At 48.5% G+C, this 16141-nt stretch overlaps 6 protein-coding genes across 6 annotated transcripts; 3 read left to right on the forward strand and 3 right to left on the reverse strand.

Moving 5' to 3' along the window:
- Positions 1 to 67: 67 nt before the first annotated feature.
- Positions 68 to 1908, reverse strand: F9C07_5691 (putative autophagy related lipase Atg15; the record flags this gene model as incomplete). Its single annotated transcript, XM_041294664.1, has 2 exons — positions 68 to 1687; positions 1753 to 1908. 2 exons carry the CDS (start codon positions 1906 to 1908, stop codon positions 68 to 70), a joined length of 1776 nt encoding a protein of 591 aa, XP_041150253.1.
- Positions 1909 to 2587: 679 nt separating this feature from the next.
- F9C07_5692 (putative VPS9 domain protein) lies at positions 2588 to 4836 on the forward strand (the record flags this gene model as incomplete). Its single annotated transcript, XM_041294656.1, has 2 exons — positions 2588 to 2931; positions 2991 to 4836. 2 exons carry the CDS (start codon positions 2588 to 2590, stop codon positions 4834 to 4836), a joined length of 2190 nt encoding a protein of 729 aa, XP_041150254.1.
- Positions 4837 to 5282: 446 nt separating this feature from the next.
- F9C07_5693 (extracellular mutant protein 11-domain-containing protein) lies at positions 5283 to 6794 on the reverse strand (the record flags this gene model as incomplete). The annotated part of the gene is made up of 1 exon (XM_041287187.1): positions 5283 to 6794. One exon carries the CDS (start codon positions 6792 to 6794, stop codon positions 5283 to 5285), a length of 1512 nt encoding a protein of 503 aa, XP_041150255.1.
- A 479-nt stretch (positions 6795 to 7273) lies between these two features.
- Positions 7274 to 8584, reverse strand: F9C07_5694 (uncharacterized protein; the record flags this gene model as incomplete). The annotated part of the gene is made up of 1 exon (XM_041287188.1): positions 7274 to 8584. One exon carries the CDS (start codon positions 8582 to 8584, stop codon positions 7274 to 7276), a length of 1311 nt encoding a protein of 436 aa, XP_041150256.1.
- A 1063-nt stretch (positions 8585 to 9647) lies between these two features.
- Positions 9648 to 12981, forward strand: F9C07_5695 (RING finger protein). Its single transcript, XM_041294657.2, has 3 exons — positions 9648 to 12120; positions 12178 to 12453; positions 12508 to 12981. The coding sequence occupies exons 1-3, from the start codon at positions 9991 to 9993 to the stop codon at positions 12607 to 12609; spliced, it is 2508 nt and encodes an 835-aa protein (XP_041150257.1). The 5' UTR covers positions 9648 to 9990; the 3' UTR covers positions 12610 to 12981.
- Positions 12982 to 13791: 810 nt separating this feature from the next.
- F9C07_5696 (5'-phosphoribosylglycinamide formyltransferase) lies at positions 13792 to 14570 on the forward strand (the record flags this gene model as incomplete). Its single annotated transcript, XM_041294658.2, has 2 exons — positions 13792 to 14202; positions 14307 to 14570. 2 exons carry the CDS (start codon positions 13792 to 13794, stop codon positions 14568 to 14570), a joined length of 675 nt encoding a protein of 224 aa, XP_041150258.2.
- Positions 14571 to 16141: the final 1571 nt, after the last annotated feature.

A 16141-nucleotide genomic window follows, 5' to 3' on the forward strand; every position in this document is an offset into this window, starting at 1 on the left:
TTAACTTTCGGTGTATATGTTCAGCACAGATAAGTAAGCGCTATATGTACGCGTCGTTGTGCTCCGATCAGGGTGGCGTGGTGATGGGGTGACTACTGGTGGTTACGGAGTCCCAACAGCCCCAGACATATCCAGGCGTGAGGCATGTGTGAGTCAGAGTTGGGGGTGCTGTTTGGGGAACTTTCGAAGTAGTGGTAGGGTCGTTACAGCCAAACCAGCCGGGTGTCTTGCACGTTGACGAGGTCATGGTAGGTGCGGTGGTTGTGGGCGACGGTACGGTGGTTGCGTCTGCTGTAGTGGTCGGGTCGTTGCAACCGAACCAACCGGGTGTCTTACAGGTTGATGTGGACGTCGACGTGGATGTCGTTGTAGCTGTCGTAGTTGTGCTCTCATCAAGACAGCCCCACCATCCGGGAGTCTTACAGGTTGAGGTACTTATTGGGGTAGAGCTCGTGGTGGACGTTGTCGAGCTGGTGGTGGTGATTTCAGAGCCATTACTGCGGAAGTATTTCCATAACACGCAATCATAGCACTCTTCTTCCGCGGCACAGTCCGGGACCTTGTCATATACCTTGATAACATCGGAGATCACAGCCTTTATACGATGCGTCCCAATTCCGACGCGCCAGCCTTTGTCCTCAACGGTATCGTAGACACACATTTGACCCGTATGACATGCTGACTCCATGGCGTAGCCTCCCCATGTGCATACAGAACTAACACCATTACAGGTTCCCATATAAACGGGATCGGCGGTATGCCCGAAGTGGTAGGCCCCGGTGTACCGTCTGGACTGAGGATGTCTGGGATCATATCCCGGAGGGCTGGGGAGACCTAAGCGTGCCGCAGGAAGTGCCTCGGGGACAGCTTCAAATGTGACAACAGGAAGCCCATATGTCAAACCAAGCAAACTGGACATTGCACCGCCCAGGGAATGGCCTGTCAGCCAAACATTCGCCTCTGGATAAAGCTCGGTGACGTTTGAGTAGAGATCCAATGCCGCACGGTAGTACCGGTTTTCATCATTCATAGCCTCAGTTATGCAGGTCAAATTGGCCTTGTACGCAGATGTCTGGCAATCACATACTTGTCGCCAGAGGTACGAGCCACCTTGCCCGCAACAGCAGCTAAAGAACAGGTTATCATTCTCTTTGTCATTGGTAGTCGTACCTGCACCATCGAAAAGAGCAGGCGAAGTTCCCTTGAGAGATATAATAATAGTGCTGTTTGCCTTGTCAGCATAGATATGACCTCTCAGTCCATCGCCTCTCCAGCCGAAACTTGATGAGTAATTGAAGTGACCATGAACATCCTGCCAATCCTCACTGCCTGGCTCCTCGATATAATCATTCGCCGTCATCTGGGCAAATGTGAGAACACTTTCTTTATGCGTAACATCAGGCCCAGCTAGCGTATCCATGACCCAATCCGACGGGGAGAGTACGGCCGCTGACCCAGACGACCTAGCTGCCATCAAATGTGCCTCGATCTTCGAAGGCCGTCGATCTGCAAGCCGTTCGATGCTAATAGGGCGCGATAAAGCCACTAATGGAAAGTCCAAGATGGCGGGCCCCTCCTCGAGGCCATCTTCTGAAACGGTCCGAAGACGGGTATACGGTTTGATGTCGAGCCTCTGGTGGAGATCTGGTTGTTCATATGCTCCGCGACGGAAGATGTGGCGAAGTGTCTGTGTTAGCGTCAGTCTACTGCAAACTCAACATAAGTATGTAAGCTGAGTAGCAAAGCACCTACAAACTCATGGGTGCCTGAAAGAGCAGGTGGTTCAGCTAAGGGGACCTGTGGAGGGATCAAGGGAGATGACCCTCGGGATCCGAAGTATACGGACCCTAAGCCGAAAGCCGTACTGGGAAGGAGGGCCACACCCAGAAGAGCATTTGAAATAATCATATTTGTTGAGAGGTACCTTATACTTCACACTCGGAGAAATTCCATAGTAATACAGAGATGATCACAGATGTTGGGGATGACTTTGGAACAGTCGACCTTATCAGCGAATGACCAATTGCCTGGGCGGTGAGGCGGCGGCGTGACGCAGTGCGGAGAGACAGGGCTCCACTTCCTAAAAGGTAGCTGTGTTTTCCACGCTAGTCCTAATACAGTGACTCTGCGCAAAATTTACGTCCAAGTGATTCGAGTATCTAACCGGGCCTGGTTAGGTTGTCTACTGCTTAGCAGGGAAAGATCCCACGTGATTGGCTCGGGAACGCGTGATGGTTGTCAATCATGGCTTGTCGCAGTGAATACTCCTCTATCTGTACTCCGCATTTGCTCTCTTCACTATCACTTTCTCCCCAAAACGCCTTGGGGTTTCTCCGGGTCTCACTAACAGTATGCTTGGTCTGTACGAGTAAAATTATTTCCACAAGTGTTTGCCTTGTTTCTCTTTCGGTGTTTGTCTCCTTCATACTGGTGTTGGTTTATGTGTTATCTATCGATTAACAGTAGCGCCAGATAATTGCGCGCAATCTGCAAGAACCGACCGACTAGACTAGTTTAGGGCCATATCGCAGTATATCACAACATATTTCGACCGATCTCGGGCCCAGTATACTTATCTAACACAATCATGTCTTTCGACCCTATTGAAAATGGCTCTGGAAAGCCTCGATTGCATACGGCTCGCTCGTTTCCCAGGATGGATACTTCGGAGACGAGCCCTTTCATTCGCTCGAGGTCTAAGACCTTTCAGTCAGTGGCAACACCGGAGCATGTCGAGTCTGATGCACATCCCTTACCGTTGTCGCCAGCCGAAGAGGACCAGGAAACGGGCCCTGACCTTTTTGAAAAAACAGGTACCTCAGAGCTAGGCATCGATGATGATGGACAAGGCGAGGAGGCTTCAATGCTATCGCGGGGTACGGAGGAACAATCAGAGGAGTTGCCAATAGAGTTGATCAGCCTAACTGACCGGTAGGGTGAACGCTCGGTTTTTTAGACGCTGTTCAATTGCTGACAATGTTATTTGTTAGATTTGTCAACTCTTTAAGTGCCAAAGTGCACAGCTCACCACCAACGATTGAGAAAATTTCCCTTCTTTACCAAGATTTTTATGTCCGAGCAGAATCACATATAGCCACACACATATCTGCCCTCGCTTCCCGAATAAACCGTGATCCTTCGCCACATCCTCAGCCGAAATCAAAGAATAAACGCGTCGAAACCAGCCGGCAGATGCTAACAGCATCAGAAGTCACAGAAAAGCGGATTGCCCGGAAAATGCTTGCTTCTAAGCGCGTCGCTTTGGAAGAAGCAGTGGAGCGAAGAGCTTGTGAGAGTATCTACGACAAAATATGGCGGCATAAAAGTACGCTAGATGAAGTTAGAGACGAGAAGTTACGTTCTAAAACAGCCACATTACTCCTAGTCGGAATAAATCTGAATGACCTTGGGGTTGATGTCGACACGGCTTCGATCGATGAAGAAAAGCAGAAGGAAGCTGATGAGGGGTTGTCTGTTGCCAGAGACTATCTTAACAAGATGAACGAAGCAAAATACCCATTAGGGAAGCTTCGGCATCTTGCCGCCGCCCACAAAGCGATAGTCGATGCCTTAACCAAGCTACTACCCTCTTCATCCTCCGCTGATGAGATTTTACCTACCCTGATCTACTCACTTATCACGTCCCCTCCGGAGGGCATTAACGTCATAAGTAACTTACAGTTCATACAGAGATTCCGTTCGTCAAATAAAATTGATGGCGAAACTGCTTATTGTTTGACTAATCTTGAAGCTGCAATAAGCTTCTTGGAAAACGTTGAACTTTCTGAGCTCCGCGCTGACCAAGTGCCGGAAGGCCAGACGAAAGTTTCTAGCAATGAGCCTACATCAGCCATAGAAAAGGGCGATCCTCGGCCACCTACAAAAGATGAGCCAGCTTCATCTTTTACAACGGTGACGACTTGTGCGGAATTCTCGAAGTCCGCCGGCAAGGAATCCGGGTCTAATACGTTTCCCAGGCCTCAACAGTCCGCAACAACGCAGCAACGTTTAAATAACCTATTCCAACCCCCATCAAAGGTCTTCGGTGCAGCCAACGATGCTGTGCGTAATACCGCAGACCAGAGCCTGAAAAATATAGGTGCAACATTGGACAGCAGTTTCACTTTTCTTTTCGGCCGTCTCAAAGAATTGCAGTCTAGCCAACATGCTGGCAAGGATGGAGGTAATCCGATAGTACCAAAAACACTGGCAGAAGCCAGACGCCTGGTTGCGTCCCCATCTTCTACAGATAATAACTCCCCCGACCAAGAACTCAAGTCAACGAGGGAGGCTCCCAACGACCGGCCTCACCTCAGACGTATCGGCTCGAAGGCAGAAGATACCTTCTTAGGACTGGTTGGTGGGCAGAGGACGCCGCGCGACCGAAGTGCAGACAGCGTCAGAACGCAAGGAAGCTCCAAGAAGACTAACGCTGCTTCGATCACCTTGAGAGATGAATCGGCATCCGGTATACCCCAGAGCTCCCCTGCGAGCTCGTCTTCTCTGGCCCCTACACCTCTGGAATCGATGCGGAACTTTGGGAATACACTCAACCCTCTTAATCATATTCCTGGCATGATCAGGAGCTTTGGTCGTGCTACTCCAGACGGCACGGGGGTCCTTTCCACTCCCTCTCCTTCTACAAAGAGCCCTCCTATCTCGAGAGAAATGTCCTCAAGCATGACAACTACTCCGTCTAAGATCGATCCCCCGATTCAGCGTTTCCTTCAGACAGCACACGCCAGCGATCTCACGATTGGAGACGTAACCACCCTACTTGAAGATTATAAAAGGATTGCCGCAGTCTTGTTAAAGCAAGGCACCAATCCAAAATGAGGACCGAATTTCTGATCTAACCATGTTTTCGTCCCTTCTTTCTTGTAATAGTTTAATCTTCCCCCTTTTTTGCCATCATCATAGCGTTGCGAATTCCGGATCATAGATTGCTGATGGCGTTCTGTCTTTTTACCTATCATGATGAATATTTCCTCAAGGATGTAGGCAGCTGGCATTGAATGCCGCTTGAATATATCCTGTGTGATCTGAATGCTTATTTCGTACAGTAGTATCACTATGAGTACCCTTGCTAAACTATGGCACCCTTCGTATCTATTAAAACCAACTTAAAACCCCTCATTATGCTTATACTACCCTGGTAACGTTGGGAAAGTGATATGAACATGTGTATACACAGTGAATATGAAGGGCTGCAGTCGTACTCAACTAATCTCCAGGATCGGAATACGTTGCAGCGAAAATAAAACCGAAAGTAAAATTACGTTTCACGGAGTACGACCACGTAGTACCTCAGCACCACCCGACCTCATTCCTTCTAGCTTTCTAGAAAGATCAGAAGACTGTTCCTCAACACTCTCGTGTCTTCTCTTGATCTCGGCTTCGAACACAGCGGCCGTTTTTCGTCGAGCATGACGTAGGTCCTTCATTTTGGTGAGCATCTGAGTGAATTGATCTATTAATTGATCACCACAGTCCTCCCATTCGTCCATAGATAGATTGGAGAAATAGGTGCGGCGGTCGGCGTCGGAAAGATTCATGAGGTACGGAATTCTGTCTTCTGGATCAGGTTGTGTTTCCTGGGTTGCGTTCGGTGATGGGGCGGCTGCTGGAATGTGGTCAAAAGGTTCCGCCTGGAGCTCAGCGAATGATTTCTGATAGAGTATATCTGGCGGATAGTCTGGTTCGATATGACGCTTTTTCGGATTGTGCTGATCCGGACTAATACGCTGGACTGAAAGACGTCTGGAGAAGGGATCGTTGATGGGGTCATCATCGTCATTAAGAGCATCGATATTCGTCACGTCAAAAGCGGTTATTGACTGCATGCTACCACGTCTGCCGTAGCTGTTTGAAAAGAACCCGAGACCTACATTTTCCACGGAGTCTGAAGTTTCAATGCTCGTGATCCTCTGAGATTGCTGCGGCCGAGGACCAGGGGTACGACGTGTAGGGGTCAAATCTAATTGTTCCAGAAGAGTAGGCTTTGGTGGGCTAAATCTTGTCCTCGGGGTTGTACTCGTATTAGGAGGGAGTGTAACCTTCCTAGGTGCAGTGGCAGGTAGGACGTGACTAGTCCGTTTGGCATCCTGTATTGACCGGGTGAAAGTCGGAATCTTCGACGATTCCATATGAGCCTGATTTGCTGGCTGTTGGTACGTCTTTCGGCCAGCATTCCAGAAGTTCTGCAGACGTTTGCTCAGAGGCTCATCATTGAGGCGTTTCCTGATAGGAACCACCGATTCGTTGGTTCCATCGGAGGCCTCGTCATCACCCACCACTGATGTTAGCTGACTTTCATTGTCGATTTCATCCGAGTCGAATCCAGCTGTTTTCATGGCTTTGTCTCCGAAATTGTCATACCACTGAGAGTCAAAAGGGCGGCGTGTTTGCTGGAACTGATGTAGAGAGTTCGCAGCAGCACCTTGCTGTCGAGCATTCGGGCCAGGAGAGAACCGGTATGGAAGATCCTCAACACCAACAACACTCGTCGCTGCAATGGTCGAGTCATCAACACCTTCCACGTCTGTGTCAAACATGTCCTTCTTCGCGCCATTGTCATTTGGTGCATGTGACCCCCCGGGAGCAGGTAGGCCGCCGTAGTGCTCAAACTGTGTTGGTCTATTGACTGGCAGTTGTGTAGGCGCATTCAATTTTGGTGTCGGAACTTCGACCCTCACCTGTTCGGCTATCTGCTGCCGTGATTGATTGGGTATATCAAGTTTGGGTGGTCTGGGTTGACCAGCTTCTTTTGAATGTACATAATCTCCGACACCCATTGTCGCTGAGATGAGAAGTGGAATGAATAGCCGATTTAAACATGCAATTAGGGACAAGGAATCAGAGGCAATTTCATTATACTAGGGGTTCTCCACTCAGGACACAGATAATCTACCAGTGGTTGTAGTGGGGTCAATCATGTTTGCCATGGGTAAATATTTGCCTTGCTCAGTGGTGGACGCGTTACCTTAATTTTGCCGGTAAGGCACGCGCGAGGCATCCACGAAATCACGTGCAGTGCATGGTATATCTCCAATTGCAATCAAGCTCTTTGCAGGTATTTTAAATGGAGCTAGACAAGAATCTAAACTTGTAGTTGTACATATTGTCAATGCATGAAGAAGAGACAAATATCGGATTGCGTAGTAACTCATACTGTATCCCACGTCTCTACTGTGATCACTTAGAGATATAAATTTCATCTTAAACATTTCCCGTTGGAGAGTTATTCTATGTAAACGTGCAAAAATCGCCCGTATTAGTCGAACAAAGCATTGTCGTCAATGTGTAGGTCCTCAAGTGTCGAGGTCATCCCTTTTCCACGCTGCTTCGCTTTTTCAAAGAGATCATGAGCTTTTTCAACCTCAGATTGTCTCTTCTCATCCGCAAGTCTCTGCTCTCGTCTGGCTTGAATCGAGTTTTGAAAGTCTTCTCCCGCGGTCAAGTCGTTGTCATCAAACCCGTCATTATCCTCCACACGATGGGCCAAGGAGGACATGAAAAGGTCGCCGATCCAAAGGGAAACCATGCCTCTAAGTTCTAATAGCTCGGGAGAATCCGAATATGGGGGAGAGACAAGAACTTCATCCATCCTTGCTGCAATCTTCTGGGCTTCGTGTAGCTCAATTGCCCTGATGTCTGCGACCAGGCTCTGCGTTTCTTGGCTTGAGCCATCGGAACTCTCTGGATCAGATGCTGCATCGTCCGGGTCTTCCTTTGGTGCAACTTCCTGGCGATTCCATATATCTTGACGAGCAGCATTGCTCTCCTCTTGCGTAACATAAACCCAAAGTCCGAACATGGCTGGGTAAAAATGCAATGAACTCGTGAAGTCTGGAGCAGTTTTCCGAAATGGATACTGGATTATGAGTCTCTCATAGTATTGCTTGGCAGCTTCGAACCCTTCTCTTGTGAAACAAAGCTTAGAAGCTTCTGTTTTTTGGCCATTTCTGACAGACCTCGCAGACCCTGAGGTGATATCAGAAAGCTGGCGATCTCGGCGGAGCAATATTTCAGCCCCAATACCCCATCTCCCTTCAACGCGCACATCAATTGGGTTTCCTCGAAACTCCTCACGAAGGATTAAGCCCCAAGCCCTTCCAGCACGAACATAGTCTCTATTAAGAAGACAGCGATGCAAAATAGAAGAGAGAACAGCAATATGTTGCAGACGAAGGTTGCCTTGGTAGGCTGCAGACTGTGGTGGGTAGATCGGTGGTGTCAATGATGATAATCCTTTCATAACATTATCCTTTCCCCGGTTGCTAGCGCGTTCATCCTTGGCAGGACCATGTGGGAAATGACCCCCTGGTAGTTCTCTATCGAAAGATAGACCGGCTATGCGATATTGGTGTGCTTCTTCTGGTGACAGAATCAATGAGGTCCCAGAAGGTGCGACTTCAGATCCGGCGTCAGTTGTTTCGCCTTCAAAAACATCGTCCTCAGTGTCCCAGCCATCATGGACTTTCTTACGCTTCCTCGACTCATACCGGGCAACGCGCGCACTCTGAGGTTGTTGCCATGATGGAATTGGCAATGAGAAGGCAGAGGCTGAGGGAACAGATGCCATCAGCGGTTAAGAGATGAGTAATCTATGGTCTGAATGTTCGAGCCGCTATCCATGGATACATTGGTCATATGTCGGAAATTAATTATCCATATTCTTGAATGACCGTAATCGTAGCTCTAGCCCTCTAGCTGTAACGCAAAGCAGGAACGCGGTTCCGTAGTAGAGTTTGGTATATGCTATCCTGAGGCACAAAGGCATCAAAAACACACTCAACCTCAGGTTCCACTTGTACGTGTAGAGGTACTAGTGGTACTACTAGTAGTAGTACAAGGTGATTGGCGATCAGTATTCACCGCCTACTTCACCTGCACTAGACATAGCCTGCCCTCTAGATGGTTGATTAGTTCAATGACGGGAGCGTGATAACTACTCCGTAGTAGTTGATACCTTATTAGTCTTACTAGTACGTACGGAGTACGGAGTACTTTGGAGGTGTTATTGGAGAACCGTATGTACTTGCTGGAGTATTTTGCTGGAGTATTCATACATTGATTGGTAATAACTGATTTAAATTTCATCTTGCCTTGACTGTACTTAATATTATGAGTTCAATAGCGAAAAGGTCCAAGAGATAGCCTGTTTCTGTCCTGTGCGGATGAAGCGCTTTCGGTCAAGAAACAATCTGGTATGTACGTTCTCGGCAAGTATGTTTTGTACTGTAACGCAACTGTCACCCTAGTACCCTACTCCGAGTATTAGTATGCCAATCCCTCAGCCAAGAAAGTCACGGGCTAGCCTCGACCCGCCTTAACCAAAGCGCCTTAACCTGAAGACCAACACTCCCAATTTAGGTGCGGCCGTTATCAATTGTCATCATCATCATCAGCAGCAGCAGCATCACTTCTACCACCACCATCATCCTTCCCCCTCCCTCGTTCCTGCCGTCTCCCTCGTTTTGGATTCGCGATACAGCATATAATATTACGTTCTAGTAGTAGTCCTCCAGGTTGCCGACCACCTGGCACTACAACGTACCTACCGTTTCTATTCTTCAATTCTCTCCCTAACGGCCTAATTTCCATAACCGACTTTTGCATCGACGGTCCTTTCACGGTTCCAGACTATACTCCCATGTCTTCTGCTTAAGCCGTCCGATGGTATGTGGTATGTGGCCTGTTGAACCAATATGGTGTAGTTGTAACTCCCAGCACCGGAAGTTCACGGTGCTCAGGTGCTCCCGAGGATTCCGCGAATATGTTTGCCTTAACAATCATTTGACCTTCCATCTATCTCTGCTCCTATCCCACTATCTCACTATCTCTCGAGCATTTTGCCCCTCAGCAGTGAATGCAGTATTGTTTGTCTTACTAATGTTGAACTGTGTCTCTTTAGTCATCAAATGCCGATGGCAATACTAGGCGGTTTATAAATCCCAGCGCCACGTCCTGACCATTCATTTTGTTACTATGGGACAATCCTCCTCAACACATCAACGCCACAACAGTTCTTCGAACCGTCTGTCATTTATAAACCGTGGTCATCGCGATAGGGATAGGGATAGGAATAGGGACATGAACAACGATCACAATTTGGAGCAAAACGGGGTGTTTAGGCCCCAACGAGGGGCGGATAATGGCGATACGCTACCCGATCAAGCCAGCTCAGGGTGGGAGACATGGCGACCGGCCGAGGGGCAAACGAGCGGTATAGGACACATGGGAAGCATTCAAGAAGAAAATGGGCCACAATATGAACCGACTCAGCGGGAGTATCGGTCTGCGATCTTTGCCCGCATGGCAGCAAGAAGGCAATCCACAATGTCAAGGCTGGGGTCCAGAATTTTACCAAACTCGGTCATTCGTGGCCTTCTTAACAGCGAAGAAGAAACACCTGCTGAGGGCCACGCTCATCGACACGGGATCGTATCGAGGTCAATACCAAGATCAGAAGTCGCTCATAGCAGCAGTCGTTTTAGTCCGTTTAGCTCGCTTAGCTCAAGAGGCATTTCTCGACGACGCTCAGCCCGCGGCCCCTATTTCATTCCACGCAGTGATCCAGGACTACTTTCGGATACTCCCCACTCTCCTACTTTTTTCGACCCTACCTCAGATCATACGCCAGAGACAACTAGAAGTTCTTGGCGAAGAAGTGCTCGTTTGCATCGTGTTAGAAATTCACTTTCGGGTCCGATCACGCAGATGTTTGGCCAACCGTCTACAAACATGTCTGATCAGAACATTGGGGATTTACGCCATTCGATGGGACCAATCCCTGGTGACACTCCAGGTACATTCCTCCCCCAACCAGGGCCAATGAGTAGTCGGATGGACTTTGATGAACCTCATGAACTTGATTCCGTGGAACCTGCCATAGGAAACACCCGCCCTACCTCTCCCATGTCTTTGCAGTCTGGACAAAGCCCAAGTGGCTTGCGCCACTTCCCAAATTTGTTGCGAGCACGCCCATCTAGAGTTTTGCGGCGAGAGGAGCAGACACCGCTCTCCCGTGTCCTTCAACTGGCGGCAGCTGCCATTGCTGCCCAACTTTCTGGCACAACTGGTCCTGTAATGCCTAATATTCAAGCCCTTGGCAATGAAGGCCTCGACAATTCGCTAGAAAATTTTATACAGAGTTTACAACACGCTACTTCTGCGCAAACGGCAGCCGATAGTCAAACTACTTCTGGAGACAATGGGGCGGCAACTCCGGTCAACTTCTTACGGGTGTTCCGATTCGCAAATTCAGATGGCGCAAGGCCTTCCACAACTTCGAATCGATCCGCGACAGCCACGAATGCCCCAGAGAGTGGCTCAGATGGGATGAATGTTGAGAACCCCGTGGAAGGACCTGAAGGGCGTACTGTTACCCTCGTTGTTGTGGGAGTAAGGTCTGTCCCGTCAGGTAATAATCTCGGCAATGACCAGCAGAATGCAGGCCCCGGACCTGGCTTGGATACGTTGCTCCGTCTACCGTTCTTGTCACCGGGTAGTCTATCACGGAATCCAGACAACGGTCCTAATCTCACATCACGTGCTGAAGGGCGACCAAGATTCATACCTAGTCGGCACCAAACCGGAGGTCCTAGTAGTACGACTAATAATGAGGATATTCCCCTGCCCGTGGGACATCAAAGTCCGTCAAGAAGGCTATCTGATACTGGGAGCCGTGGACCTCTCTCATCTCTACCTTCCATCATCTCTGAAAGCCCTCCTGGCCCTCACCCTCCACCATCGACGCCTGCTGAACCCGGGCTTTCAGCCGTGTCGTCAGGGGCCTCAACTCCAAGCCGAAGACTTTCTTCTGCATCAGTGATGTCCCCAAGCACCTTGCCGCAACTGGACGAGCACCGGATTATGCAGCCTCCAGCTGAATCTGCTGATGGTAACATTCCATTCAACATATCTCGCCAGCGACGTCGTAGTGATTCTGAGTATGTCCGCCATCGTGACCTAGGCGCTGGTGCGATTAGGCGTAATGGTGTTGTCGAACCGGATAATGCTCCCTCTCCTGCCGGTAGAAGCTGGTTGATCTATGTCGTGGGAACAAACCTTTCGGAAAATCACCCTGCGTTTGCGACACCAAGTCTCTTCACCGATGTAAGGATGACATGATTTCCCCTTTGCCCACATAATCCAAGCTAACTCAAATACTAGAACCCAACATATGAAGACATGATTCTACTCTCGTCTCTCCTCGGTCCAGTGAAGCCTCCAGTTGCCACCCAAGAGGACCTCACTTCGGCTGGTGGAGTATACCGTGTTGTGGAATATAGTGGCTCTCTTGTTGCGGAAGCTTTGGATGGTGCTGGCGCCATTCAAATTCCCAACGGGGATCGATGCTTGATCTGTCTCGGCGATTACGAGGCTGCGGAAGAGCTCCGGCAATTGACCAAATGCGCGCATGTATTCCACCGAGATTGTATAGATCAGGTTCGTTAAGAAATCTACACTGAGCCTTTTCTGTGGATCTAACATATTCTATAGTGGTTGACAACTGGTCGCAACTCTTGCCCTCTATGCAGAGGTCAGGGCGTAGCCGAGACATCGAATGCAGATCGCACTCCAGAGAACACGTCATCTGCTTGATTGCCTGCCCCCGTTAGAGACCATCTGTCCCTCTGTCACCCATTTGCATTGGTTACCACCAAAGATTTGCATGAAGCGCATACTCCATAGCTTAACGAACATTTTTTTTTTTTTGTTTTCACCGAGGATATCCATTGCCGCATTTTCTTTTTCTCTTTTCTGCATACTTCTTTCCTGGACCGTACCTTTTTTCCTCTGTTTTTTTAATTTTGGGCTATTGATATTGGGACTGATAGAGGCAGGATGATGAGACAACGGATAGACTGGCGCGGAATTGTCTCATAAGTTTGCCAGAAGACTGGGTTTGTCATCTATGTCTCTTGTACCTTTCGATGTGGCATAGATATGAAAAATTGAACAATCCCTACTATTAAGACACTAATTCAGTAGCCTGAACGTACTGTGTCGTGAGGTGAGCAATAGATAGTTGGATGGTCCATAATAGTGAATATGATATTATTGTAATAGTACTGAAGTAGGGTGCAGTACAGACAGTGGGATTGAAGCTGACCAGATTATATTAGAGTTGTATAGACCTAACGACATATCTCGAGATAGGTAATGATATGAGACTAAAACAATGGCTTTGAAAGAGTACTATAGGAGTTCCTTTACAACTCTGCAACTATACATTGATACACATTTTTTCTTTTTTCTTTTTCTTTTTCTTTTTTTTTTTTTTCTGGGAATTAGTAGAGCAGGTATATGCTGTCTATGTCCTTATAGACTAGACATGTTTCCTTTTCTTTTTCTGTTTCTCCCCCTTTCAAAGCCAGTACGGGCTATACTACGGACTTACTATACAGTACCTACAGTAATCCAGATGCCCCGCATGCGTCGACTGGAAACCGAAAAATGGGCTGGTTGCCCCTCTTCAACAAGCTGCTGACTCAGCCCACATCTTTCCTCAACCCCACCAACTATATCTATTTATCAATCTATCGATCCTCACTGTCGTTGAGAGGAAAGGTTAAGCTTATCTTTGCTCCGTGGTGACTTTTTCCCATCGCCTACAAGCTTTCCCCATTCATTTGATTAGTTTATTCACATTATCTTATTTAACGAAACCAATTGACTTGGGCAGAAATAGACCAGCAAAAATTGTTGCCAATCGTTATCGGTAGTCCAGACAACACTTCCTATTCTCCGTCCCTCCAGCCACCCCTGTACCTTATATCCAGGATGGATGCACCGATTCGACTCACTGTATTGATATCAGGCAATGGCTCAAACCTCCAGACCGTAATCGACCAGACAGCCGCGGGGGAACTTTCGGTGAACATTGTCCGAGTTTTATCGAACCGCAAAGACGCATTCGGACTCGAGCGTGCCCGACGTGCGGATATTCCTATACACTACCACAACCTTGTGAGATATAAGAAGCAGCACCCTGCGACACCAGAGGGTATCCAGGCGGCTCGGGAGGAATATGATGCGGAGCTGGCGAGGTTGGTCCTTGCTGACAGTCCGGAAATGGTAGCTTGTCTGGGATTTATGCATGTGCTGTCCCCGAGGTTCTTGGAGCCATTGGAAAGGGCTAAGGTTAAGATTATTAACCTTCACCCTGCGTTGCCGGGGGCATTTAATGGAGCGGTATGTTCTCTATCCTCCCCTTGTTGCATTCTTCCCGACTACGTCTATTAAGTTGTGGGTACTTCCCTCGAGGAATGATATGGTTAACTTGCAAACCCTTGCAGCATGCAATTGAGCGGGCCCATAGCGCCTGGTTAGAAGGAAAGATTGACAAGACAGGGGTAATGATCCACAACGTGATCTCTGAGGTTGATATGGGTACCCCTATAGTTGTACGAGAGATTCCATTCGTCAAGGGAGAGGATGAAAACCTTGAACATTTTGAGAAAAAGGTCCACGCTGTTGAATGGGAGGTTGTGATCGAAGGCGTAAAGCTTACAATCGATGAGATAAGAAAGGAAAAGAAACATGGCTCGACGGAAGCTTGAACGAGGCTGCCATCAGAGGGTAAAAAAAAAAACCGAAAAAAGAAAAAAAAGAGGCGGTCTGGTCTAAGATCATTCGTCATGGCTATTCTCTTCGGGACAATAATTTATGGTTTCAATTAAGCATTGACTGATAGCAAGGATGTGGCGGTATGGTCACTGCATAGTTTGTACAGTGCATACGTACGTGTTTTCTGGATGTGCTAATGGAAAATATTTCCAGATGAGCGCCCTGTGATCATTAAACTTTTAACACTTAACCCAAAAGGAGGTTCGAGTGAAGTCATCCAATGGACATGACTCGTAGACTTTTGTTTTTCGATGATCAATCAGACTCGGCCGGCCTCTCGAATTCCAAATTCAATTTACTGTTCTATGTTCGTTAGTTCCAGATCGTTCCTAAGCTAAGATCTGTTCGACGCTGTGTGACTGGCCTTGTGGATGATGGCCTTCTGGGACTCCATCGTCGTGGAATGACTGCAGATCACGTTATACTCTAAAAGGATGGCTATGCTCATCAGGCCCTATGAGTATGAGTATGCCCTTAACTGGTCCTGGTCATACCATAGTTGTCCATGAGTCCCATGGATTCAACGTATCGACTAACTACCTTTTCCATGCGAGGCTAGTCGGACGGACTATTGAACTACGCTGACAATTTGACTCGTCCACAGAATTAACCTAATACTTTAGTATCCCGCCTGCCTCGGAGTTAATCATCATAGTGGATTAGAGTGACTCCGCCACTCAACCCGAGGCAATTAAGGGTTGGACTCGGCGGGTGTTAAGGCCTATGATATGGCTCCAACGGTTGGCCTGCATCAAAGCTAAGGCAGAGGACATCCTATGAGGATCTACCCTGGATAGTAGGCCAACACTAAGTGGTCGACGGGTTGACTGGTATTCTCCTAGCGGGTTAGTCGCCATTTCCGAGTCTCTCAGATAGGACAGAGATTGAGTGAGAGACAGGAATCGATCCCCATCTAAATTAGCTTGGGTTTCAGAACACCATCGGAATGAACCAGGCGCAAGCCACCGGATTTGTGATATGGGGGCCATTGGATCGTCACGCGGACGACGGTCTGGGAGCTGATCCAGTTCTCATCCCCTCTCCCCTGCTTTTCCCCCCCCCCCCCCCCCCCCCCCCCAAAGCTAGTGAGCTCAGTTGATTAAGTTCCCCCTTCAGCAAACTTCCCAGTATTACGGGGTAGAACTGTGCTTCGACTATGCTGGCTTGGGTCCTCTTCCCTGAGTTGGACTCGGTGGGCATGCTGTTTCGGATCATTGGCCACGTAGGTACCTGTACGTCATACTTGGATCGAGGCAACCCAGGATCAACCTCGTCAGGCGTGCCATGAAAGCAGGCTAGACAGTAAGGTAGTCCCTTAGAGTTTGGAGAGGGCCGCCATCCGAGACCGTGGGCCCCCAAGATCAAAGCGGAACAGAGGTACGGTATCTTTTGACCGTCGCATAGATAGGATGTGCAAAGTGCATAGAGGTACGATTGTCCCAGCCAGCCTTCTCAGTAGGTCTTTAGGTCCATCGCTCACGGACCTGGAATGGTCTCCGAACAA

This window comes from Aspergillus flavus, chromosome 7, assembly GCF_009017415.1.
Source record: "Aspergillus flavus chromosome 7, complete sequence".
NCBI lineage: Eukaryota > Fungi > Ascomycota > Eurotiomycetes > Eurotiales > Aspergillaceae > Aspergillus > Aspergillus flavus.

Excerpts from the sequence above, each read along its gene's own strand:
- F9C07_5695 (XM_041294657.2), top strand. The coding sequence starts at position 9,991 with ATGGGACAATCCTCCTCAACACATCAACGCCACAACAGTTCTTCGAAC. Across the intron at positions 12,121-12,177 it reads CACCAAGTCTCTTCACCGAT|AACCCAACATATGAAGACAT; the intron begins GTAAGGATGACA and ends CTCAAATACTAG. Across the intron at positions 12,454-12,507 it reads ACCGAGATTGTATAGATCAG|TGGTTGACAACTGGTCGCAA; the intron begins GTTCGTTAAGAA and ends CATATTCTATAG.